The sequence below is a fragment of the Charadrius vociferus genome, unplaced genomic scaffold (genome assembly GCF_000708025.1).
Source record: "Charadrius vociferus isolate BGI_N301 unplaced genomic scaffold, ASM70802v2 scaffold161, whole genome shotgun sequence".
In the NCBI taxonomy this organism is placed as follows: domain Eukaryota; kingdom Metazoa; phylum Chordata; class Aves; order Charadriiformes; family Charadriidae; genus Charadrius; species Charadrius vociferus.
The window spans coordinates 1,430,571-1,457,948 of record NW_009646928.1 but is presented as its reverse complement, the minus strand read 5'-3'; the positions used below and the strand labels follow the sequence as shown (position 1 = coordinate 1,457,948).

The 27,378-nt window shown below is 36.0% G+C and overlaps 1 protein-coding gene across 2 annotated transcripts in view; it reads right to left on the bottom strand.

The window, feature by feature from the left end:
- Positions 1 to 27,378, bottom strand: part of ATF2 (activating transcription factor 2) — a 42,374-nt gene that overhangs the window by 8,296 nt on the left and 6,700 nt on the right. For both annotated transcript variants that reach the window (XM_009894531.1, XM_009894532.1), the window contains 7 exons: positions 26,679 to 26,807; positions 19,659 to 19,837; positions 19,223 to 19,337; positions 18,958 to 19,044; positions 8,955 to 9,104; positions 6,664 to 6,870; positions 777 to 882 (listed from right to left, as the gene is read on the bottom strand). In XM_009894531.1, coding sequence (XP_009892833.1) covers positions 777 to 882; positions 6,664 to 6,870; positions 8,955 to 9,104; positions 18,958 to 19,044; positions 19,223 to 19,337; positions 19,659 to 19,837; positions 26,679 to 26,807 — 973 coding nt within the window. The remainder of the gene's footprint in view (positions 1 to 776; positions 883 to 6,663; positions 6,871 to 8,954; positions 9,105 to 18,957; positions 19,045 to 19,222; positions 19,338 to 19,658; positions 19,838 to 26,678; positions 26,808 to 27,378) is intronic.

Below are 27,378 nucleotides of genomic sequence, written 5' to 3'. Positions count from 1 at the left end.
AAAATTGGCCATTTATTCTACAGCAGCAGCAGCTGGTTCTGGCACTGTGTATCATATCCAAAAAGGAAGTTACAAGTCAGGAAAGCATAATTAACCTTTAAAATGCTGGAAGGATGAAAAATCAAATGAGCAACTTCAAGTAAAAATATGTATTAGAAAAAAAACGCTACTGAAGCTCTCAGTATTCCCTTCAGTATTAGAATTGTTTTTTAAAATATCTTGTTTATAGAAAAGTAGTCCCTTAATGTGGAAATCAAAACAATCTAGAAGACATCGTACAGTAGAAGCCATGAACCTGCATCTGATTATTTTAACGGCTTGACTGATCCTGGATGTTACGGTAAATGAGGACAGCTGTTATATTACCTCTACTGAAATCTCATTACGATGAAGAAAACAACCCACAAGGACCTTTCACTGTACTAGGCTAAGATAAAGTATAAAAAATGGTTTATCATGTGCTCTTAATACTTTAATTATATTTTCCAAAGCAGGTGTAGAAACCGATAGTCCTTAAATGCTAATTATCATATGCGCTTATTAAACCAACATAAAACCTTCAGTGTTACGCAGCACTTCAACTGAAAGTACTTAAGAATATATTTCTAAATATCACATATCCATTTCTGTCTTCCAATAACCTTCGAGATTTAAAAAAAAAAAACAACTTTAATGTAATTTAGAACTGCACCTCTCAATTTTAATGTTCATTCAGTTCACTTTGGCAGTATTTCATTGATGCAGCCTAAGGCTATAGGTAATGGAACATTACTCACTATGATAGCCAGATTTCTTCTGCATGGCGGTTACAGGGCAATCTTTATGAGCCAGAAGAAGCTGTTTCAGCTGTGCCACTTCATTTCTCAGCAGGGTGACTTCATTCTAAAGGAGAAGAAAGTTACATGCTTTACCAGGCTCAAACTACACAAATTTTGAAGGTAAGTATTAAGTTCTATAGGATTTTCAGTTGTTCATTTAGGGGTAGATAAAATACAAGAAGTTTCCATTTGGTATATATTGCAAAAATGTATACATTTCTTCTATCAGAATATGTGAATATTAACTGAAACTTGGGTAACTTTATTTTATGGTTTTCTTAAACTAGGAAATGCTTTTTTTTGAAAGTACAACATATGTTTTTCAGTGTGCAGATGCAGAGTCTACATATAGTCTCATTTACATGATCCAGTTACTGTAAAACTCTTCTGCAAGGTTTTGTGATGAATTCTAATCAGAGTAAACCTACATTTAACTACCCACATTTTAACAGATGCCACAGCCAAGATTAAAAAAGGTAAAAAAAAATAATTATCAGCCAATGCAGAATTATTTTTGGTGACTATATCTGTATGTGTACTTCAAAAAAGAAAATCGCATCTACTGGAAAATCATTTAGTGTTTGTTGATTTCCATATTAATTTTCTCTTTGGCAATCATACATAAACGTGCTGTACGAAGGAATCCCTGATAATAATGACAAAATCCTGAAATGTCAGCTTATGTCACTAAAGCAGAGTGTAATCTAGGAGAGAGCACCTGCAGAATCCAGTGACTGGGTTCATTTCCAGGCTGTACCTTTCCACTATTGAGTGACCTTCAGCAAGGTCATTTTACTTCTTTGTGCTTCAATTTCCCCATTTGTAAAATGGAGGACAGTGATACTTACCGTCCCTATAAAGCAGTTTGATACCTACAGATGAGAAACACTACATAACTGTATTATATGTGACACTCCAAATTAAAAATGGCACGGCATTTTGACAGACACATTTTCACTTTAAATAGTAGAAAAAAAATTATACATCTACAGAATCAAGTTATCTGTAATGCTTTGTGATCAACATATCTAGTCACAATATGCACTTTTCATGGGTTATTTTATTTTAAATATAAATCCTTTCCATTGACACTTGAAGTTACTTAAACCGCAAGAACCTTTGCACATTAGGATAATATACCACACACGTGACATTGTTTGGTAAATGCATATGTTTACATTTGAGAGCAAGTTAACGAAAAAAAACCACAGGAAAATTGGATTGCAACTAAAATTATCTGGAAAAAATAAAACAAAAGAAAGTCAACTTGTTTACTTGAAAGCTAGAAATAAGGCTATGCAGTTAGAGAAGAGATGAATTACAATTAAAAGGATTCCAAAGTAAGGAAAACAATCTTTAAGAACAGAATTTATTAGGTTTAAAGATACTAAGTAATGCAGCTTATAAATACTGTAACTAAAATACCAGATTTTTTTTAAAAGAAAAGCTCCTCTTTGCAGCTTCTCTCTCCATTTAGAAGACAAAAATTTCAAGCCTCTACACTTGCAAAATCCTCTTAAACTCTTAAAGACTACTTTTCTATTCAGTCATTTTATTGTGTCAAATATCTCTTGTAGAAACTTTATATTTAAAAACAAAATCAAGAGCTGAAAGAGCCAGAAATCTGACTTCATGGATGTTTCTCATGAAAGAAAAATACGATTAGAATTAAAAAAAGGTTGCAATGGAAAAAACCCAACCAAAACCCCCACAAATTCTCTACCAGCTGGCATTACATGTCCTGAAATCTTGGGCTGTTAAGAAAGCACACTACTTCTGCCTCCAGCTTTCAGTCTCCTCTTAGTTCACCATGTTGTTTACTGAGGAGCCACAAATCTGGATGCCAAGCAGGCAGCTGCACAGAATTGACATAGCTGGGGGAAAAAAAAAAATGTTGATGTAATTTTGAGACCCTTCTTGATAATCTACTGAAGCAGTAATGTCCAAGAATATGAAACGTATTTCTGTTAGTTTAAAGGAATGTCAGCAAAATAAGCTATCAAATCAGGAAAAAGTTCACCTTCATCTATATTTTAAGGGAGAATTTTATACACAAGCAGTATATATAGTATGAAGTCACTGTTTATCAATGTAAGTAAAACTAATGTTTATGAAAAACTTTTGAAAAGGCAGTTTATAGATTGTCAGTTGTATTAGAAATACTAAGTTTCACTAACAGAAATAGAAAAAGCAAATATCTTACATTAAAGCGGATTTGAAAAAGTAGAATGGCATACCTGTAGTAAAAAAAAAAGTTGAGGTATTCTCATTGAATACATAGCTAGCATTGTTATTAACACCAGCGCTGTGTGCCAACCGTGGTATGTGCTGTGCCCAAATCATGCCTGAAAGTAGAATAGAGTATGTCTGCTACACACATGATACGTGGAGCGTCACAGAAAGGCAATCCATGGTTGTCATTTACATATTACCAGTAAGATCCACTTCTAGCTGGTAATAAAGGGGGGTTGTTAGAACCAGCTCCTATACACATTGTAGTTTCTTATCGTGTATGTGACAATAGAAGTCTTTTCATATCATTCACAACATGTTAACATGTGGTAGTCATTTAACATGTGGTTAAGATGCTGAAAACAGGCTAACAAGAAACACATGGAATAAACAGTTGGCATGAGGAAAGACTATTTCAAGTTTTCACGCTGAAAAGGTCCTCCTCATTAATGAGATACCAAGTCAAGTGTAGGCATCAACTTCTCTTTAAATAAGCATGAAATATACCTCACATGCTGTCTAGAAAAATTTTTATGTTCCCACATTTCAAAATGTGCTAACATTAGAAAGCAGGTTTCTGGAGGAAATGATATCTATTTTTACCTGCACTCCATTTTTCAAAAGATACTTTCCCTTCTGTAATTCTTACGAAGGTACACCACACGGTGTACAATACGTTCTTCTCTATCTGCCTATTTCTCCTCGGATCCAAAATACATATGTAATAGTGGGACCAGATTAACCCTTACTCAGCAAGGTATGGGACAGTATTTCTGAGGTATATTTACCAAAACTCTCATCAGAGACAGGTAGATGTGACTTATAGGATAGCGGATTGAGTATGGCTGAGTTAAAAAACACTCTCAGTTTCTTTTTGGACAACTTCAACAAGATACCCCTATATGGGAAAGGGCCTTTACTTACGGGCACTTCTTTCATAGTTTCACCTTCCTAAAGCAGCTTCTGCAGCATTAGTACAAACCACCACTTGATTGCTGATCCTTTAAAACCTGCAATGACTTCATGAGGAAGACAAGCCATTCTTCTACTAATACTTTGCCCTCTAAGATTATCAGATCAACAAAGACCAAATACAGACCGTGTAATGACCTTTGACATCTGATCCTGCAATACGATTGAGTAGCTACTGGGGACACACTGTCAGTACTTCCTTAACATGTTATATAGCATACCATACCCTGCAATATTGTGCAAGATGCAGAGGCAGTGTGGTATGTAAAAATCTAAGATCAATAAACAAATCAGCACCTTAGTAGAAAACACAGTCCACAAAAAGCAAACAGTAAATACAACTTTAAAAGTTTGGAAGCATGGAAAAATCTTGCATAGCAGAGCATTTAATAAAGACAGCCAGCCTAACCTAACCGTGTTACTGGTGTGATGCAGTAGATGTAAATTTTCCCTTAAGCAAAAATTTGAAAAATAATGCTTCATAAAGAAATGACATTCAAACATTTAAAAGAAGAAAGTAGGCAGAAGTTAATCTACAGAAAGCTGAAAACCATGGAGCAAAATATATACATCAACCAAGTGAATCTCTTCAAAAATCTGTAAGTACTGTTAGTTTCCAGTTTTAAAAACCTTGACATTAGAAGCTTTGACATAGACATTACAAGAAAGCTACTAACTGTGTTGAAAGAAGTCAGAATTATTACATGAAGCAACCCTACGTAGTCATTTTGCTATTAACCTACTTTTGGAAATGCGACATCTCGATAAATTCAGCTGAGCAGGTCATTTAGACATTAAACAAAATATGAACTACTAAACCCTAACACTTACTCTATAAAACTGTACTAAGGCAAAACTCCAAACTTATTAAATTTACTATTAAATATAAAGTAAGTAATCATGGGTCATTACTGCCCACTATGCTGATCAGCTGTGTTAGCCTGTCAAGTGAAGAATTATTACAGAAATATAGGACTGATTAACGTTTTCACATAAAGTACAGTTTAATTATTTGTCTGACCTTCAATTTTCTTTACAAGTCATTCTGTTCTTCACAGTTAACAGTTTTGCTTTTGGTATACTAAGAAAATCCTTTTTCTTGTATTCACTACTACTGAGTTAACTCTTGGAAATCTGGGAGTCTTTTGGTTATGGTACTTACATCATTTTTGGTTATAAAAATTTGGTATGTATGAGTTAAAGGCAGTTCACATAATACCAGAAATGAATTTTACAAAAAAAAAAAAAGAAATATAGCCAATCTTTTTTGTTCTTTGCTTTTCTTCTTGTAGATTTACCTTCACTTGCTTCTTAGATTGTTTAAGCTATAGTGCTACAAACCATTTCGTAATTAATGGTTTTACAGTGAGACTGTGACTGCACTAAAGGAATGTGTCTAAAGACTGAACAGGTATGAGAAAATGACGTACTTGCAAGAAATTTAACTAATGCTGGTGCAGAGGAAACAATTCCACGCTGTGTGCTTAGATAGGAATTTCTCACATTTTAGAGTCTGGGATGCTGAGTATTCTTTAAGACATGAACCCGAAGACAACTGATCCACTGTAATTTTCATTACAGGATAAAAAGTAATCTCAACATGCCCTACTTTCCTGTCGGTCAAACTAGGCCATTTTCTTTATCAAACAGCATGAAAGAAGAGTTTTAATAGGAAGGAAAATATCTGTGAATTTGACTCCGCGAACAGCTCTGCTGAAAGAACGTGAAGTGAAACTTTAATACATCAAAACACTTTCCATTGCATTTTCTAAATGAATGCTTCATTTAGGAAATGACATCATTTTTCCTTTCTGTAATTTTCAAAACAAAGCTCTTTGACTTTTCATTTTGAAACAATACTTTGTGCCAATTCTCACATGCTGCTGGAAAACACTAAGAAAGCACGCTTTAACATTTAATAGTAGTTTAAACAAAAGGGTCATGGATTGTTCCTACAGGAACAGTTGTCCACATGACAACTTTCCAAGACTGTCAACCTCAGCTGAGGTGGAAAAATGACTTGCAACATACACTAGGCTACCCTCTTACAGTATACTTCCCTCACTATAGGATTTACGCACACTGGGAGGGCAGCGTGGTGAAATTTGCACTGCCACTGCCTGTGCTGGACCTGTTCTGTGGACAAAAGAGGCCTTCAGTTTCCAGTGATGTCAATCTGTCACCTTTCACAAGCACTACATTCACTTTAAAGGAAAAAAAGTGAAGTTAAAAAGAACCGAAGGAAATCAAACCAAATCTTATCTAAATAACTCAGGCTGTGATACAAATTACTAAGAGCAAGATGTTTTTAAGGTAAGGCTATTACTTTGCTAATAAGCCTTTAGTCCAATGCATCTTGTCATCCTTGTTTAGTATCACAGTCTGAAAGTTATTTAAAATGGAACAAGGGACAAAAGGGTATGATCTTAAAGTTCACACATCTCAAAATGCGAGTATGCTCTTATATTCTTATTTTACTGCTATATGCAACTAGTGCTGAATTTTCAATTCTGACCTGAGCCACCAGCTAACAAAACCATTTCTATTTCAGATTTCATGCAAAGTTTAAGTTCCAATGATCCAGGATCGCTGTCTAATAATGGAAAAACTTGTTCATTTTTACTTGAAGAAAAAAGTATACCTGTAACTGGCCATTTAGCGAGCTCAGGTCCTCGGCTTTTTTCTCCAATGACTGCACCCAGACTTTCCGTTTCTGTCGGCATCTGGAAGCAGCAGCCCGGTTTCGCTCCAGAAACTTTCTTCTTTTCTCATCAGGGTCTTCATTGGCAGCTCTTCTTCGCCGACCACCTGTATTTGGTGTTTGTGGCGTAGGCTGAGCTGGTGATGCCTGAAAACAGTAAAGAGTATTAAAGAAGTTAACAGTATAATACTATTTGTGACTTTACCTACAGCACTAGTATAAATACACATCACATCTTGAGCAAAGCATTCGCAACATTTCTAAATACATTCAGGTTATACACATTTATTTTGTGGAAAGCTACATTGCTTAACTCTACAGCTATGCTTTAAAAACTTTTACTGTATTTACACTCCTTACCATGTTACATTAACATGTAACATTTTAATCATGGCTCTAGCTTTGGTTTAAAATTGCACTAGAGGAAGCCTCTCACTTCAGAGTTAAATTTACGTGACATTTACATTTGGCAACCGAATAAAGCCTGGAAGCAATACTTCTTTAAATGGACTCTCAGACACTTTTACTGATTCTGATGACACATGCGTTTACAAGAGGTAAACTTTAAAACCTCTTCCACCTAAAATAGCTTTTACAAGTTACGTCTAGCAGGAAATAAATTTTCTACTTTTGACCCTTCCCAAATACTCTTTCCACAAACCTAGTTACAACTGAAATTCTACACAATTGTTTATGCCCAATATATAGAAGCTGTTTGACAAATGCTGTCAGTGCTGATGCTCACTGATCCCTGGATCTCCAGGTAGCAATTTCCTACTTGATGTGTTTCCCACTGCTGCATACCAATTTCCTTTATATGCACCTACATATTATGACAGGATCAAAATATTTCAATATTTTAAATTATACATTATAATCCTTTCACAGCTGTATACAAACCCTAGGCAAAACTTAATGAATTATGATAACAATATAATGGATCTTAAAATACTTTAAAGTGATAGAATAGATAGAATATAACTGTCTACATGACATATTCACAGGTGCACCTGCACATTTAGTCTCCCACAGTAAGTTTTATTTTTAAATTAAAAACACCAAACATGCATTTGTTGGCATATCCATTTGGCATAAATTCTAGATGGCTAATTAAAAAAAAACAACCCTGGGAACTCAAATCAGCCTTTTAGGAATGAAACACTTGCCTTTTTTTTTTTTAATACCAATTTTAAAGTAACCACAAAATAACCAAACAGCAAGATTTTCATCCTGAAAATTCTGTTATGTGGTATTATGAAAATATTCTTTTCAAAACTTATGGCAGTATGGGAGAACAGCAGCCCTAAGAAGGAGATCATTTTACAATGGGTAACCTTTATTCCTCTTTTTTGCTCCAAACATATTTGTTTCGATACATTATTTGATTTCACTGGCCAGTCTAAGAATCTGAGTACTTTCACTGCAGATGCAGGTCCTTCTGGTTCTGAGCCAAGTATGTAGCTTCTACAAAATTGGTATTATGTTATGAATTCTGAAAATAACTTTCAGAGATTTTTTAAAAGCATTTTGAAAACATATTCCAGCAAGTTTTTTTTAGAAGAACAGCAGCAATCCTCCAGGATTCACCCAGGAAAGTATCTCTTTCCTCCAGCAGCACTCCCACTTCCAGTCTGACTCAGAGGTCTTGTCCTTTATTGCCCTGTTCTTATCTATCATTCCAAAGGAACAGCACACTATTCCAAAACTCAGAGTCCACCTTTCAGTACCTGGGATGACACAGCACACTTATTCACACAGCTGAAATTCTTCGTGTGGCAGCCCAGAAAAGACACTTCAAGCAAATTAACATAAGCATGATACCAGATGCAGTTAAAAAAAATTCTGAAGAGTGTTTAGAATACAAAATATTAAACAGATGCAGTATAAATATAAATGAAAAGCACCTAGGTTTTTTTCAAATATATAGTAACCAACTGTACAATTTTCACTTACAGCAGACTTTCCTGTTAAACTCCAGAAATCAGGAGGACTTAGTTTTAAGTTTGACCAGACAGAGAATACCTATCATCTTGGGTAATATATTCTAGAAGCATTTAAGAACATGTAAGAACTATAAACGTTTTACTGCTACACAACTATTGACTCCAAGAGGATTCTGTAGCACGTGTTAACCTCTATTTCACAAATCAAGAGTAAAGGAAAAAGATACTTGGTTTTTTTTGTGTAACAAAGAAGGGGATAGGAAGTATGTGTCTACTCTGTTGTCATACCGGTGTTTCAGTCGTTGAAGTTGCAGGTTGTTGTAGTGACTGTGGTCGTGGTTCCTCTGACTGAGTCCTAACCAACCCACTCGGATGTCCCTTGGCAGTATCTCCATTTGTTACCTGAGGGTGCTGCTGGGTCAAGGCGGCTTTCAATCTCTGAAAGAAGAAAAAAAGAGAAGGAAAAAAAAAAGGAAATATTCCATCATGCTAACTTGAGGAGTTCTTAATTATTTATATTAGTAGTTACTTCCATTTTGGAAGCAGGAACTCCAACTCTAAAATAGCTGTTTCTTTTCGTAGGCTTTCAACAGTGATCTAGGCAAATACCTACTAACAGGTGACAATTTCTTGCAAGCATGACAATAGCAATGAGGCTCCACATAGGATGTTGTAAAGAGAAGGATGGTAAGCTGTATGGAGAAGGAAACAGAAAGCCTCCCTCGTGATGAGCTGCGCCCACAAAGAGGTGACTGAAAGGCCACGAACAAAGAGTTGAGGCTGGTATTACAGAAGGCACAGATCAGAAAGGTAACAACCACACATGAGGGAAAACACGTAAAGAACAGAACACAAACTTCTTTCCCTTTTAAAAATTGTGGTGTTCTCTATCCATTTTTAAATGGGTTGTTATGAGTTCACTTTTTCGTCTTTACAAATACAGTCTTTACGAATACTCACCTCTAAAATCTTCCTTATGAGTAATTAGATAAAAGCCAAGGTCTTTGCTGAAACATCTCAATAATGCACAAAATAATAATGAGCTTCAAATTATATGTAAATACTAGCTTTTATTTATATACAAATATGCAAGGTAACTGTTACAGCATGCTATTTTACATTAAAAAAATGTAAAAGGTTTGAAGTTCTTCCTTTATTGTACACAGCCACTATGAAGAACAGAAACTTCAAAGTTCAGCTGTATATAATAAATTCAAGAGTTACTGACAACTATTTTAAAGCATTTTGTTGACTACCTCTTGAAAATGATTTCACTCAACTTTTGGTGAGATCTATTAAAACTATAACAGATAATATATTCTATTTACAAAAAATTCTTAATCTTAAGTGATAAAGCATCATACTAAATTTCAGTAGATACAACTGCTCGTAATTTCAGATTCTTTCTTAAAATTTCATGAATATTGTATAATTTATCATGAAATTTTCAGTTTTACTGAAGAATTTACCTAACTAGACAAATTAAAGAACGTTTTTCTACTGAGCACTGGGTTTTTGAAGAATCCAATACAAGTTTAAGAACAGATTAATGACTTTATATATAAGAGTTTATGAAACTCTGATAACTTCTTTCCTCATATTTTGGAGTACAAAGTATCGCCAAAGTACTAGTATTAATAGAATGTCTTAAAAATGCTGGAGCTAGGCCGCATTTGACCAGCTCAAAATAAGCAGAAAGCACTGCACCTATTTATATAGATATTCTTTATAAACTGTAGTATCCAATGTCTCTCAGCAATTAAGCCACTGGCGTATACTGACAGCTGTCTCCTACTTTTCCCGGATCCTGTTTTACAATTAGAACAACAGATTGCAGATTACCTCTGTCAGAACTGCAAAAAATCTTCAGGTCTGCAATATGACAAGTTCCATCAACTACCAAATCCATATAGCTGACTGCAGCATCTAACCACCACCAGCAGATATTCCATTTGAGGACTACAAAGAGAACTGAGAAACGCCAACATTCCTCTGCTGGCTTGATACTAAGGAATCTTTTGCCAGTGACTTTTGTAGTAAGTTTTTTCTGTAGTGACTGCTCTAGATTGAATGAACAGCACGCATTACCCCAAAGAGGGACTGTTCAAGTGTACATAAAAATTTGGTGTTAATGAAGTTCTGTTCCCCACCTCACTTTCGTATCAACTTTGTAAGTTTCCCAGAATGAAGAAGGTGCTTTCAGAAAAGTACACAGAACAAATTTACAGTAATTTCCCCAATGCTCAGCTCCAACAACAAAAATTTAGGATACCTGCAGGCATTAGGGCAGGATGACACAAACTTTTAAGACAACATGCCCATAATTCTTGGTATAAGTACAGCACTCTGAAAATCCTAAGCCCTTAGGTAGTTGTTTTAACACTTTCTTTACAGCATTAAAACAAACTCAAGAATGAACTCGTACCTTCCTAATTTACCTTGGAAAAACAAGCTAACAAAAAAATTTCAGTCCCCATCTCCAGCTCAACAGGCACAGAAAGGCCTAAAAGTTTCTTAATTGTCCAACTAAAATCTGCAAAACCAAACTCTATGATCTAATTACAACAACTGAAAAGGTGATAAGATGATTCCCTCCCCTCAGCCCCCCTTTAAATTATTAACTAAACCTGGTCATTAAACACACCACTTCCAAATCACTTTTTAAAAAATATTTTTTATGGAAAGTAGCAAGTATTTAATGTTAATATGACAATTTTATCCAATATCCTTTACATAAGTTGTTATCATCTGCTTTTTCACAGTATATTTCCATTTATTATCTGAATTACTTGAGAAGTATTTCTTGGATCATAACTTGCTGTTTAGCAGCATGTGACAAACCTTCAGTAGTGAAAAATCAAGACAGTAGTGACAGTACAAATTCGTTGTAACAATTTAGTTACAATGTGTCTATTTTAACTCCTGCTGAGGTTTCAAAGGGTATGCTTTCTTTTATTTCAAGCCGCCATACTTGGAGATTTTTAAAAGTTACTGTCTCAAAAATTACTCAACCAAGACATAGCAACTTGCTGTGTATAGTCCTCTTCCACTGCCACAAGAAGTAAAAACAGTTAGATTTTATCCAACTCAAGTGTGTGAATATGTAAATTCAGTGATAACAAGCTAACTTGTAATTTTAATGGCGGTGGAGCATAAAAATTTACATAGTAAGTATATGTATGGCCAGTGTGTCTGATCTCTACTCATGATTGCATAAGCAAATCTTGATGTAAGCATCTCCCACAAAAATACCCCAAAACAATAGTCTATGAACTCCTGGATATGCTTTGCAGTGTTTGCTTAAAGTTGGTTACTTAAAGAAAAAGTTTCACTAGCATATCCATAGTGAAAGAGAGACCAAGTTCAGAAGATCTGGGAGACGAAACAAAACTAATTAGTGTTTGGGGTTTTTTTTGACTTTTTTAAAAATGTGAACATAAGGCAAGTTATTATTGCCTAGCTCCATTCTTTCTACTTCTGCATTTCTGTGTTAAAGGAATATTTGCAAAGTTAACCTAAAATGAAAAGAAGTTTCTACTATTACATTTGTGCAGTTTACATTTAATTTGAAAAACAGCAGTATGAAGTGAGAGAAATAGCACAATACTATCTGCATTATAACGGATGTACCATGAGGCACAATGGGTGTGCAAACAGTCAAAGTAGAACTTAACTTTCCCAACTGTAATGCTAACATTTAAACATTATCATTTTGTAAATTTGTAAGTAAACCCCTTTTGAAAATTACATTAAGTGTAACGTACTATGGAAACAGAAATAGAAAAGCATTGTTTTTAGTTTTATATTACAGAGTTTAAAAGTTGAAATTCAAATAGTTATGATTAAAATTATCCACAAATGCAGAAATATTGTGAGAATCTGACGAATATCTACAGATTTTCACAAGGAGGTATCCAGCTGGTCTTTAAAAGGTTTCAAGGTAATACTGAGTAAAATACTACATGAATGTTGTCCTTCCTGTGAGTAGGGAGATAGTTACCACAAATATGATGAGAATCTCTGTTTTAAAAATCAAGTCTATTGAAACAAGTATTAGAATAAATGTATAAGCATTATGTGGGGAAACCTGATGACAACCAAGGTTTGTTTGATATTATTTTGTTATTAGAGGCAAACTAAAACTGGTATTTTCAAATAGCTTAATAGCTTTTAAAGTCTTTATTAGCAAGGTTTTATTGTTCATGTATATCCTTGAAAACAAATCCTCACCGCATCTGTCAAAATTTGGTAGGACTAGATCATTCCATCAAGAGCTCACAGAAACAAGATAATATTCTCCAGAAACAATTTGTGAAAAACTCAGATCCATATTTCATATCTGCCACAAAAGCTCATCAGAGTAATAACCCTCCTTCTCCTGGGTGTTATCCTACCATCTGCTGCTCTATTACTTATCTTTATTTTGCAACTAATTAACAGCATAATCTTCTAAATTCAGCAAGTTAATTATCATTATTGTGGTCTTTGCAGCATCATCAGTCCTTATGAAGTCTTGTCTCTCCACCCCCAGAGAACATATGAAAATGAAGTAGGTTGTGAGAGGGTCTGTTTCTTTAGAGTAGGCTCATTAGGTGTTTGCTGATTAGCTCGGCATGCAGAGAGACAGGTCAGGAGAATTCTGCTGAACACAAGGTCCCATGCCGGGCTCCAGCAAGTTAATGTCGGTTTCTGAACATTTGCCAAGCTGCCCTCTGTCACTTCTCAGTAGAAAACTCCTGCAGAAAGCCTACTGGTTGCCCACTGTGTGCAAGGTATTTCTCGGATTGTGACAAAAGGTTTTATACGGGTAGGAGGAGACAGAGTGAAACACTCAGTGTTAAATGCAATTTTTAAGTTCTTCAGAAACTTCTGCAATGCATGCAGAAGGGTCTGAACACTAGTTTTGCATCCACAAGCTGTACACTCAAAAAAAAGGATGTTTTACAACTAGGAGTAACTCATGGCTCACATTTCATATACAGAAAGCATACAATTATAGATCTTCTCACAAAAAAAAAAAAGCAGAAGAATACTGTAATATTTAGAATCATGCATCTTAGTGAGGAAGTTTTTTTGGTTTTGTTTTTTGCTTGTTTGTTTTTTTAAACACAGTGTCCTGGTTTCGGCTGGCATAGAGTTAATTTTCTTACTAACAGCTGGATTAGTGCTGTCTTGGATTTAGGCTGAGAATAACATTGATAACGTACTAAAATTTTAGTTGTTGCTAAGCAGCCAAGGACTTCTAAGCTGCTTCTACTGGTCTGCCAACAAGGTGGCAGGGGCACCCAAGGAGTTGGGAGGGGACACAGCCAGGACAGCTGACCCCAACTGACCAAAGGGATATCCCATACCATATGATGTCATGCTCTGCACATAAACCTGGGGAAGGAGGAGGAAGGGGGGACATTTGGAGTTATGGCATTGTCTTCCCAAGTAACCATTACACGTGATGGAGCCCTGCTTTCCTGGGGATGGCTGAACACCTGCCTGCTGATGGGAAGTAGTAAATGAATTCCTTGTTTTGCTTTACTTTTTAAACTGTCTTTATTGAATTTTCTCTAAACTCTAAAACCCATGAGTTTTCTCACTTTTACCCTTCTGATTCCCTCCCCCATCCCACCAGGGGCGAGTGAGCAAGAGGCTGTGTAGTGCTTAGCTGCTGGCTGAGGTTAAAGCACAACACCCCACTATCGCGTCTATTTCTAAGCCTCTAAAATACCACAAAACTGACTCATGCATTTGATTTTGCTTAGGTATGGAAGTGAGTTTCTTTAGCATAACAACAAATACAGAGTCACATCAGAAAAACTGATGATTTATATTAAGTGTGCCACAGAAATCTGGAACTCATTTACACTCTTACTGAATGTCATTCCCAGTACAAGATACAAGGATATTTTCAAAAGAATACCAGTAAAAGACAGCTTGTGCCTGAATCAAACCTCTAGCCGTATTTCACTTCAGTTCTAGCAACAGAAGAAAAGGATCCAAGAACATTCAAAGGTATAGGAACAGTGCCTTTCACAGGTGTGAATGAAGCAGCTATGTTCACTACAATAACTTCAATATTGGACAATAAAATTAAAATGCAATCTAATTTCATGTAATTATCCCAGAGCACTGAAACACATATAGCACTGTATGTTTCAGTGCTGAAGCAGACACTAAGATTGTACTTAACACATGCTTCCACTAAATTTCAGCTTTTTCAGTTGAGAGCCTCTTGCAATACTGTCACCAATCACAAGGATTTGGCATACTACATAGCCAATTTTTTTTGTCTCTCATGGCTTTTTTTTTTTCCCCTCTTTTGTTTACGACTTTTTTCATCCCAGTCATTATTCCTTGCAGTTGGTATACATTCTTCTATCTGCTATTTCACTCAGTGAACCTGTTCTCACATCCAACTGTTGCTCTATGGAATTCATGTGATCATTTAGTGTCAGGCAACTTTAACGGTAACCAGAGAAAAGAGCATTTCAGCAAAGAAAGAATAGAGTTCTAGAAGTGGCATCTCAGTAACTTGTTATGCATTAAGCTTGGACACTCTAATCTAAAAACATTTTCAAATGTCATAACAGAGGTCTCCAAAAGCTGTCCATGGTGGGAAAAAAAATACCCAGCAAGTATATTAGTTCCCTTATCTTTAAGAGGTTTTAAGACTTCGCTGAGAGAGTTGGGGCTGTACAGCCTGGAGAAAAGAAGGCTCCAGGGAGATCTTATTGCAGCCTTCCAGTACCTAAAGGGGGCCTAAAGGAAAGCTGGGGAGGGACTTTTTACTAGGTCACATAGTGACAGAACGAGGAGGAATGGCTTTAAACTGGAAGAGGGCAGGTTTAGATTAAACATTAGGAAGAAATTTTTTACTTTGAGGGTTGTAAGGCACTGGCACAGGTTGCCCAGAGAGGTTGTTGAGGCCCCATCCCTGGAGATGTTCAAGGCCAGGCTGGACGTGGCCTTGGGCAACCTGGTCTGGTGGGAGGTGTCCCTGCCCATGGCAGGGGGGTTGGAACTCGATGATCTTCAAGGTCCTTTCCAACCTAAACCATTCTATGATTCTAGGATAGCTGAAGAAAACCTTTAATTGTGCTATAGGAAGGCATCTTATGGTCATTACCAAAGACATCTTTTGCCAGTTATTTTAAGCTTTAGCTTTTAGAAATCAAAATGTCAGTTTCTTTTACTAAAGTTCATTCACGATTTTAATGAAATATATGATGCTCTATGTACAATTAGGTATATGAAACTCATAAGGAAACAACAGGTATTCACCAAAATAGAAGAAAATTATGTTGTTTTCACATTAACAAAAATATAGAAATTAAGTTCTGCATATCCATATTTAAACAATTAAACTCCATAGCATTAGGAAATAATGGCACTACAATCTCTAATTTGATTTTTCTCAAAATAGTTCTCACCTTCACTTAAAAAAAATAATAAAAGGAAGTCTACACAACAGTAGCCTTTTGAAAACAGGTAAGAGAAAAGCAAATGATTGAGATGAGGAATGAAATCAAAGAAAAGTGCTTTTCTTATTAAAAAACTCTAAAATACATTAGTTCCTTGAAATGTCGTGCAAGAAATGAACTGCAGAAATGGCCTTGGTAAAGAAAGGCACAAAGCACAAACAAAGGGAAGTGCCTGGTTCCTGCCTTGTTTTGTACCAGGTACTTCATCCAAAACATACGGAGTTGTGCCTTCTACACAGGATAGATTTGTGTCAATTAAGAATACCTTGAAATAGTATTGTCGTATATATGATAGTAGAAAAATGAAGAATAGCATATTAAAAAAGTATGGTCTTTGAATAAAAAATTCAAACAACGATGGCCAAAAGCACATGTGACAAAAGTCTTTGGAACAAACGAAAAAAAAACCAAAACAACAAACACACCACATTAACTTTCCAAATTTTGCATCCCATCCATTACCAAATTTACTTCAATAGCTGAGGAACAGTTGCAATATTAGGAAACTATTTGAACATTTACTTTTTTTTTTTTTTTTACATTTGCTAGGTATTCAAATTCTATATTTTATAATGCAATACGAAAAAATCCGTGAAGACTGCAAGGTCTGTCTATAAAGAACAACAAAAAATTTCTCCAAATAATAAATAAATAAAATAAAATAACAGCCAAGAAAACTCCAGAAATCTATAAAAATCCTGACTCCCGCGCTTCAATTGTTGAGAAGAGAACATCACAGATTTGTCCCTTCATCCAGTTTTCTGCCCAAAAGACACTACAAATACTAGGCTGACAGACTTCACCCCAACATGAAGCAGAAATGTGGCTATAATAGGCAAAAGGACACAGGAAGTGTTCCCAGCGTTCTAACTTAAACATACCAAGAAATCCACAAATTGCAGTATACTGTTAATAGATGAAACATACTGTGATGAAACATACACTGTTCACTTATTGAATTTCAGTGTAATAGCTTATATTTCAACTTTAAGTGTGAAGTATTAATGAAATAAAAAGCAAACGAATAGCTGTAAAACTAAATATTAAGTCTTACGTTGGCTTAACCAGGAAAAATAAACCTGATTACCATACCTTTGCAGAATTTAGTACGTAGCAAGCAAAGTTATTTTCAAGAGATACATGAAAAAGAAGGGATTTGCAACCACAAAGACTTAAATTTTAAAAATTACATGGAACTTTACAGTTAATAAATGATCACTTATCTGCCAATAATGCATCACATGGCATAGTGAGTTAGTCTTCCTGTTGGAAGCTTCTACATAAACATTAAGTTTCTCATTAAATTCCTTTTGCTTTTACTTTAGGAGTGATAAGAAATTAAGTTTTTTATTTCTGTGAATAGGCGCTATATAAAAGTAAATGAACACAAGAAATATACATAATTCTGATATTCTTGAATTCTGCTCATGCTTCATATTAAGCGACAAGAATGGAAAAAAGGAATATTGCAAATACCCTTTTTACAGTCTCACGTTTTTTTTCTTAAGATAAGCAATCACTGAAGTGCATATATTAGCTAAATTCTAACGAGAAGACTAATGAGATTGTTAAAATTTAAGTCTAATGATCTTTGTTTTTCTTTGCATCTGAGTGATTGCTTGTTCCAACATGAGATCAAAGTCTTCACCACGTACATGTATTTCTTTCCTCCTTTAAAGCTTGTAAACCAAACCACTCAGCCATACGCTTAATAGTGTGCCCACTATACTGGAATCCCATTACTCCAGACAGCAGAACAATTAGTGTTGCCAGACTCACCGTTTTTCACATCGTCGTTTGAGGAGAGAAAATGGGTAAGGCAAGAAAGTCCACAGGTTTAGGTCAAGAGAAATGAGATATCAAAAGGATGTTACGGGCATCCTCCCAGTTATCAATATTGATGTACAAAAATATATTTTATCTAGCAGGTGTTCCTGATTCTTTTTTAGCACAGAGTCAGAAGAGGAAGACTACTTCACAAGACAGGTACTGTTTACAGAGGCATCTTGTAAATACATAAATGGGTTAACTATTGCTTAATAATAGATTTTCTATTACTTTAGAACAGTTGGAAAACAAACAAGACAGCAAAAAAAGAGAAGGAACTACCTAATGTTGCAGAAATTTTTTCAAGCTATTGATTAATTCAAAGTACCACCGTAACTACTTCACTAATATTTAAAAACAAAAACCAAAAAACAACAAAATAAAGTGTCTTCTGCTTCTTTTACTCATGATTTTCCGAAATAATTCCCAAGCCCCCAAAACTGCTTGGACACAACAGAAAAGCTCCACACAAAACAATTTCTTAACTCTGTCAATAATATGTATCTAATTACAAAACTATAATGGACTAATACTAAAAATCGACTATATTCAGTAGAGATTCTGAAAACATTGTTAAAAAACCTTTTTCTTTTCCTAGCTTTTTAAGAAACAGCGTATCCTTTGGGAGTAAGCATATTCTGCTTCTCTGAAAGTGATGTTCACTGCTAACATGCTACTAATCTTGTCTTTCTTCCAACTAACATTTCCTATCCTCCAACACAAGGACCGAGAAGAAATTTAGTTAAAAATCTAATTCATTTAAAAGAATGATTGAAAATAAGATCAAAATGACCATTAATAACAGAACTAACATAGGCTGGAATTTGAAATAACAGTACAATAAACACACCTGTTATTTTTCTGCTTTTATTAAATTTGTACTTGCAGAATTTAGTCTATCAAAAGAAAACTAAAGCTGTTTTAAAAAGCAATAGAATTTAATTAATTTCTCAAGTTATTCTTCTTGAGGAATAATGGAGTTTTTCACTTACCAATTTAGCCTCAGACTGCACTGGCTGTGGGGAGGAAGGCCCTGGGATTCCTGGGATACTAGGCACCATGGTGACAGGTCTAACAAGCTGACCAGATAAAGTATAAAAATGAAGAAAACCTGAGTATGTTATCATAATAGAGAGCATATGACAGCACTACCCTCTGAAGCCAAAACAGCTATCAAGCTGCTTAAAACTAAGGTCTATGCTGCACTTATGCAAATCTGCTCCACTTTCAAATTAATACAGCATCATGCTTACTTACTGGAACTGCAGCAGGGACATGCACATTAGAATTTGTGATAGATGCAGGAATAGCAACAGGCATGGTTTGTCCATTAGGAAGATGTAACAGCAGAGGAAAAGGACCTGGAACTGGACTGAAAAAGGAATGAACTATATAAAAGAAAACTTATCCAGAGAAGAGAACAAGTTTACACATTATTTTAAAATTGGTTTGTTTACAGTTGTAATGTAATATTTATTTGAAGATAAAAAATATGAACTTAGTGATGTGGAGAACATGGAATTATATTTCACATGTCGTGAAAGTTGTATGTTTCATATGTAGTAAAGCACCACGTTACACCAAAGCATCTCAAATTCGTACATTAACTGCAGAAACAGTAACCGAAAGTAAACAAGACAAAATATTTCTAAATTCTGTAATAAAACATTTTACTAAGATTTATGTAACTTACACTATTGGTCTGTTAGAGGATGGAGCCTGTGTAATAACAGTACTAGATGTTGGTGATGGTATTGCCTGCTGAATAATAACACTTGAGTCAGAACTCGTAAGTAGTACATTAGGAACCTGTAGCGATGCTGGACGAACTATTGTTGATGTAGGCTGTGCGGTCTGCTGCAGTGACACTTCCTGAGGAAATACAAAACTTAATCAGTTTGTAAACTACAAGTTTTAAGACCATTAATTCCAACTGCTAAGTGAACACGCTCTGATGGAACAAATCAGAATTTCTAGAACCTTATGCAAGTAGAATCAGTTATTCAATTAAAAACATTTAAAAAAAAACACCTTTGGATGAATCATTTAAACCAAAATGAAACTGTTTCAACGACAGTGATTTTAGTTTTATGATAAACTCTGGCTCAATTTATGCTAAGGCTACTATTATTTACAATTCAGTTTTGATCAGGTATTAAGGTTGGGGTTTTTTTTGCCAAGAAAGACACGGTGCTATCAGCACCATCATGTCTACCCCCACTCTGAATAAGGAAAACATTTTATTGTGTCCTTATGTCCTTTCAGTTTCAGTCCAGTGTTCCAGACTTAAACAAGAGAAACAGGAATTTTATGGTTCAGTAAAACAGGAGAGCAAAAAAATAATCTTTTTTTTTTTTTTAAGCCTTTATCACTTACCCATGAACTTCTCTTAACTAGAGTGCTACTAAGTTAAAAATACTCAGTGTTACATTGATAGCTTTGCAAAATACAGGCGTATCCTACTGCAGAAGAAATTATTTGAGCACAGAAATTAAACTTCCTTAGTTGCAAGTAAATAGTAGACAGAACTGACTATAGTTCTTAGCTTAGCAATCAGTTAAAGTACATTATTGATTAGTACCTGCATTTGCTGTTTCTGAAAACCTAGAAATGTATTACTGTAACCAACGTCTTACTGTAACCAATGCCTTCCTTCTCAGGAAATCCTTGATACTGTCAGACTTCAGATTTACCTTCAGACAGGATTTTTCCAAGTTATTTATTCTTCTGGCACTAGCTACTGCAATCAATGGCACATAAAACTACCCTCTTAAGACGAGCAGACTTTAGTTGCTCCACTGTTAAACCGTAATTCACAGAGAACATCTCATACTTGTGTCATATAGGCTCTGAATTAAGCTTAAGTTTTTAAAGCTCATCACAAAGCTTTAAGGTCTTAGCTGTCTTAAGATTGTTTCTCTTCCTATACATCCATTGCAAAATGTGTGCTCCTCTGAGCATTTCACAGAACTGTAAGCAGGCTTTCAAAAAGAAAAGACTTCAGATGATGAAATTTTCTCCCCTCAAAAGCTCAGAGGCTAGATTTGTAATCAGGGTTTCATTAGTTCATTCAGGCTTTTCGCCAAGGGACCTAAAAGACTATTTACAATGAATGCGAATTTTTGGAGAATAAGAGAGTGAACTGTATTGAGGAAAGCAAGAATTTTTTCTTTAGTATCAATCTGGAGTATTTATAAACATTGTAATATTGGAACACAATACCTAGAATTACAGGTGAGCATTCAGTCAAAAGAAGAAAATATCCAGTATGGAATTGAAGAAACGGGAAAAAAAAAAATATGGGAAGAGCCGACTAATTCATATTCTTAGGACAAGATGAAACACTCCTTTGCAAATAAGGAATTTGGTATAACAGCTATACAGATCTCACGCAGTGAGAAGAGCCACAGAGAAAGCATAAAGGAGACTGAACTGCTCTTGACTGTGTGAAATTAGAGGAAGGCATAAGGGGATAATACTTGCCCCGGATAATCTTTTGGCAATAGTCAATTCAGAAATTAATACTGTGTCAATTCTTTACTGGTTTCAGCTTCGCTCTTTCCTGCCTCATTACTGTGACCACGGAGCCACTACAAAGTCCATTCCCATGGTAGGGATCTGACACAGGAACACCCACGTTTGTGCCTAATAGCCAAGAGAGGTGTAAGAGTTCTTTTTCTTCCTTTCACCTGAAACATCTTCATACATGACAACCACATATATATATTAAAAAAGTATATGTATAAATATAAATGTAGATATATGAACACCACAGAATAGCTATGGCAAAGTAATCCTAATTTCCATAAAAAAGGGGAAAAAGTCAGCTAACAGCAGCCATGGAGCCGTGTACATAGCTTTAATACAAAAAATGTAAACTAACCAGATATTCACACATTCTCAACACCACCACCGTAACAGCCCCTTCTGTATGGGTTTGTGTGAGTGGCATCTGTAAGTACCTGTGCGTGTGGATGAAGAAATAGCTACCAAAATACAAGAGGCCAAGAACAGAAGCGCCGAGAGGCTGAGTGTGTCAAAGTCTCCCAAGAACAGATAAGCTCCAGAGAAAACCATACCTGTTAAATTTGCAACGATTCATAAACTCAGAACACCAGCTGAATCTCTACGCTAGCATGAACATGCTGTACAATTCAGACAATATCCAAAACCACAGTGGCTGCTATATGCGAACAAAGACTACAGGATTATATATATATTCACTTGATGAAAGAACGGACCCCTTGCAGGGCTTTCACAGAATGGCTGGAGTTGGAAGCGACCTTTAAAGATCATCCAAGTCCAACCCTTCTGCCATGGGCAGGGACATCTTTTCGCTAGATCAGGTTGCTCAGAGCCATCCAACCTGACCTCAAACGCTTTCTAAACACCTACCTAGAAGTCACTGGCATGTCAGTACAACCTTCCACCTCTGAGCAAGCAGCTGGCATTGGCCTCCCAGCTGTTGCCACAACCATATGTAAGTTATGACACTCTGTGAATACTTATTGGCTATTAATAACATCAGCTTAATCAACAGCTGTTCTAATAAATACTGACTGTAAAACTGGGTCTCTTCCTGGCTTGATCCCCTACTAGGAAGAGTGCTCGACAGAAACCAGATTTCAGCAATGGTCAGAAGATCAATGTATAAAATTCTGAAATAAATCTATAAAATTCTGCAAACAGAAAGCTCACATGCACACAATTATTTCTGTGTGTTAAAGGCAGCATTTGTGCTTTGTTTAAAAGATCAGAAAGGATCCTCAACCATAGTAACATATTTACTGAGGAGTCTGTTATACAGTTGAAACCAAAGCATTTTCAACTTCCTCTTTACTTCTTATACTAATTTGCTCTATGCTACACTGAAAAATACATGCATGTGCTAGTCACTGCAACAATGTGGCAATAACATAAGCTGTGGATTTAAGAAATATGGATCTAAAGGAAACCAACACTTTATTAGCATATAAAAACAAAACCACAGGCACACCAGTCTAACAGAAGACACTAATTGATCATCAAAGCATTGCACTAATGAAGTATAAATTTTGTCTGAAATAAAACAGTTTGTAAATATATTCTGCTAAAGAACAAGAAAAACAGAGATGAACTTGCAATCATGAGATTAACTCAAAGTGATCTTACCTTTACCCACCTTAACAGGAAAGAAATTTAAGCCTATTCAATAACATCAGAGACTTATTGAAAGGACCTCACCAACTCTTTTATACTTGAAATTAAAAACCACTGATATGGAAAATATTTTAAACAAAGTAACTATCCTTTTCTGTAGAAAGTGTTTTCAGAGATGCTTATTCGCTAGTATTTTGTACCTAAAAGCAAGTATGCAATAAATTCTTAATGCTATCAATGAATACACAGAATTCTTTATACAAGAAATGTAGACGGACAGAACTAATACTGTAATTCATTATTACTGTAAGAAAACAATTGGGTTTAAAATAATTAAGTTAGGCAATTAGTTATCTGACAACAACTAAGCAACTTGCAAAACTGTTGAGGGTCACTCTTTAAAGTACTGTTAATAAGCAACTAGAATGAGTTTGAAGACTCTCAAAGAATAAATTAGGTTTCATTTTCTTATTATTTTAAGGCTAAAAGGCTTTATATACTCCTAGTGGTATCTTGGTCTATTAAAAGCAGAATATCAACTCTTATTGAAGCCTAATAGAACTTGGGGAACTCTTGGAAAACTAGGAAGAGAATTGAGCATAATTTTTTAAAAGCCTCTAAGAAATTCCTTTGACCACTGCAAGGAAGATTAGAACTGTCTTGCACATACATTAACAGGCTGTAATCATTTAAAGCTACCAAAATATATTCAGCCAATGAAGTGGTTACAGTGGTATATATTTTAAAAACAGCGATGCCCTGAGAAAAAAAAACAACCAACCAACTTTCCCTCCTTTAGTACCTCTATAGAAGGAGAGTATAAAAATCTAACTGAGAAAACAGCAACGCTCTGCTCACATTTCTCAACTTCTGCAGGCCACATTCAGCAGCAGCACCCTCATCCTTGCTCAGCTTGTCTCTACAATCAGACATCAGAGCAGCATTGAGCAGCAGCAGCTTTTCACTTCAGCACTGTTACAGTGACAACACTGAAATTACATCATGAATGAGACAAGTTTATAAGCACTGCCAAGCATTGAGATATAATTTTCACTTGTAATGATGCTAATGAGATACTGAACCACTACTGTATAAAGACACTAATATTATCTCCTGCCAAAATTAGAGTACTTAACATAAATATTCGCAGAGAAAAAAAAAAGTAATCTCTGAAATAAAGAAATAAAATAAAGAAGACTTAAGATTTAGACTATGATTTGCTTAATCTAAGCAGCTCTTTACATAGAATGGTTCAGGTTGGAAAGGACCTTAAAGATCCAACCCTCCTGCTGTAGACAGGGAAACCTCCCACCAGACCAGGTTGCCCAAGGCCACGTCCAGCCTGGCCTTGAACACCTCCAGGGATGGGGCCTCAACAACCTCTCTGGGCAACCTGTGCCAGTGCCTTACAACCCTCAAAGTAAAAAATTTCTTCCTAATGTTTAATCTAAACCTGCCCTCTTCCAGTTTAAAGCCATTCCTCCTTGTTCTATCACTACATGCCCTAGTAAAAAGTCCCTCCCCAGCTCTCTTGTAGGCCCCCTTTAGGTACTGGAACGCCGCAATAAGATCTCCCCGGAGCCTTCTCTTCTCCACGCTGAACAGCCCCAACTCTCTCAGCCTCTCCTCATAGGAGAGGTGTTCCAGCCCTCGGATCATTCTTGCGGCTCTCCTCTGGACACGGTCCAGCAGGTCCATGTCCTTTTTATGTTGGGGACTCCAGAGCTGATCCACTACTCCAGGTGGGGTCTCACCAGAGTGGAGTAGAGGGGGAGAATCACCTCCCTTGACTTGCTGGCCACACTTCTTTTGATGCAGCCCAAGATACGGTTGGCTTCCTAGGCTGCGATCACACATTGCTGGCTCATGTTGAGCTTCTCCTCAATCGGCACACTCAGGTCCTTCTCCTCAGGGCTGCTCTCGAGCCATTTCCCACTGAGCCTGTATTTGTGCTTGGGATTGCTCTGACCCAGATGTAGGACCTTGCACTTGGCCTTGTTGAACTGCATGAGGTTGGCTCCGGCCCAGTTCTCGAGCCTGTCCAGGTCCCTCTGGATGGCATCCCTCCCCTCCAGCGTGTCTACCTCGCCAAACAGCTTGGTATCATCGGCAAACTTGCTGAGGGTGCACTTGACACCACTGTCCATGTCTGCGACAAAGATGTTGAACAGTACAGGTCCCAGTACATGTATTCCTTTAAACTACTTTACCTATTTTTGACTACATGATTGCCATCATTACCTATGATTACTCTTCCTTGCTTACTAATAAAACTCAGCAAAGCTTTGTAAAGACAAATCTGAATTGAAAGTCTCTTAAATTTTTGTCACACGCTTAAGGCTATTCTCAGCTGGTGCCTGCTCGCAGGATAACGGAAGGCGTGCAAGTTGAAACCAGAGAGGTTCAGACAGGGTCCAAAAGAAAACACTTTCACTACAAGGACAGCCTGGCGCTGGAACAGGTTGCACTGAGAGGTTGTGCAGCTTCCCTCCTCAGGTGTTTCAAGACCAGACTACATAAAGCCCTGAGTAACTTGGTCTGATCTCAGAGCTAACCCCTGCTTTGAGGAGGATGTCGGACCGGGAACTTCCTGCAGTCCCTTCCAACCTGAATTACCCTGCAATCCTAAAGAGTCCTGCTGATTTTTGGCAATAAGGTAGCTAAGTTCCTCAAATGTGGCCTGCCCACTGAAGATGCACCAAGAAAAGAGACTGACTAGAGCAATCATATTGCTTTATTATGTTCTGCTCCTAATATTTTTATTTATTGATGTAGGAATAGAAATAATGAATTCATTTCATGCATTCTGCTTTGTTTTGTGTTCTTGAAGAGAACTCCACATGATGAAAACACCGCAAGTCAAATATCAAAGTTATCATTACTATTAAACCATGTATTTCTTCTTTAGAGTGATAGTTCTGAAACTCATTTGACTGCAACATCCTCCAGTGACAGACAATACCTCAGTCTTCTAGAAGTACTGAAGTAAATGGTAAATAAGCAAATGCCTGAGATCACCACTTTTAAACACACTGGTATAGCCTAAAAAATATAAAATTTGAAACAAAATTATCTGGTGCTTAGCTTTGAAAGACAGCCCATTCATCTCTGTACATTTTGTAGAACATCGCCTGCTGTTCTACAAAACAAATTTATGGTGAGACATAGGATAAACATAAAAATGTCCACATGAAGAGTCTCAAACTGTTGACATTATTTAAAACAAAAAAATAATCAAAGAACTTTCTTTGCTTTTTCATGAACAATGATGTATAAAAGAGAATAAAGAGCCCTGTTAGCATTTTCTAACATAGCATGAGTATTACATTTTATTTTCTTTCCGGCTTTACTGGATGGCCAGTATGAGGCAAAGAAATAATTGCTGTGAGCAAAGCTAACTAAAGAATTGAACAAATTCAGTATATATCTGCAGGAATATAGCAAATGAAAATTCTTTTCCTTTCAATCAGGTAAGTAGCGTGCCTATCATTGTATACAATAAACTTACAGATTGTCAGAAGATTTGAAAAATTAATTCCAGAAAGAAGGAAAATAAAATTAAAAGGGTTCCGACCTTTTCATCATTGGTAGTAGACTCCGGATGAGGTAAAGGACTATCTTGATGAGTTGTCTCTACAACGGAAGGTTCTTCAATTTTATTTCTTATAATTGGTGTTGCAAGAGGAGACAGATCTAGAGGCATCTAAGAGCACCAGTGTAAAACAAAATTACTCAGTCTCTAAAAAAGTTAAAATATGCAAGAAAATGTAAGCAACTAAAGAGAAATATCAGCCTTATAACAACAGGGAGGTGTTGATGTTTGGAAGATCTTGATGTAGACGCATCTGCATGACTACGAATCTTCAGAAACATTTTTTCTTTCAACACCAATTTCAGATCAAGTATTTTCTTCTAGGGAATTAAAAACACTCTTCATGTTTTCCCTTCCCAAGTGTCACAGGAAAATTACAGCTGAGGGAGGACTATGCTACACTTAAAAACTACAGTTAAGAGAGTTCTATCACATGCCGCAAAGCACAAAATCCTAACTACATTTCCAAATTAAGAAAGGTACTATGGACAATTAATTTCCAACTACAACAAGTAATTATTGAAAAAGCAAGTTTTACATTACTACACAGATAAAATCCACGAGGACATCTGAAACGCCACAAAGAAATTGTTACAAAAATACTTAAAGCAATACTGCAATACTTAAAGCCTATATTCCTGTCTAGTCTTCTATACAAATACTTTTGGAAGAAACTTCCCCC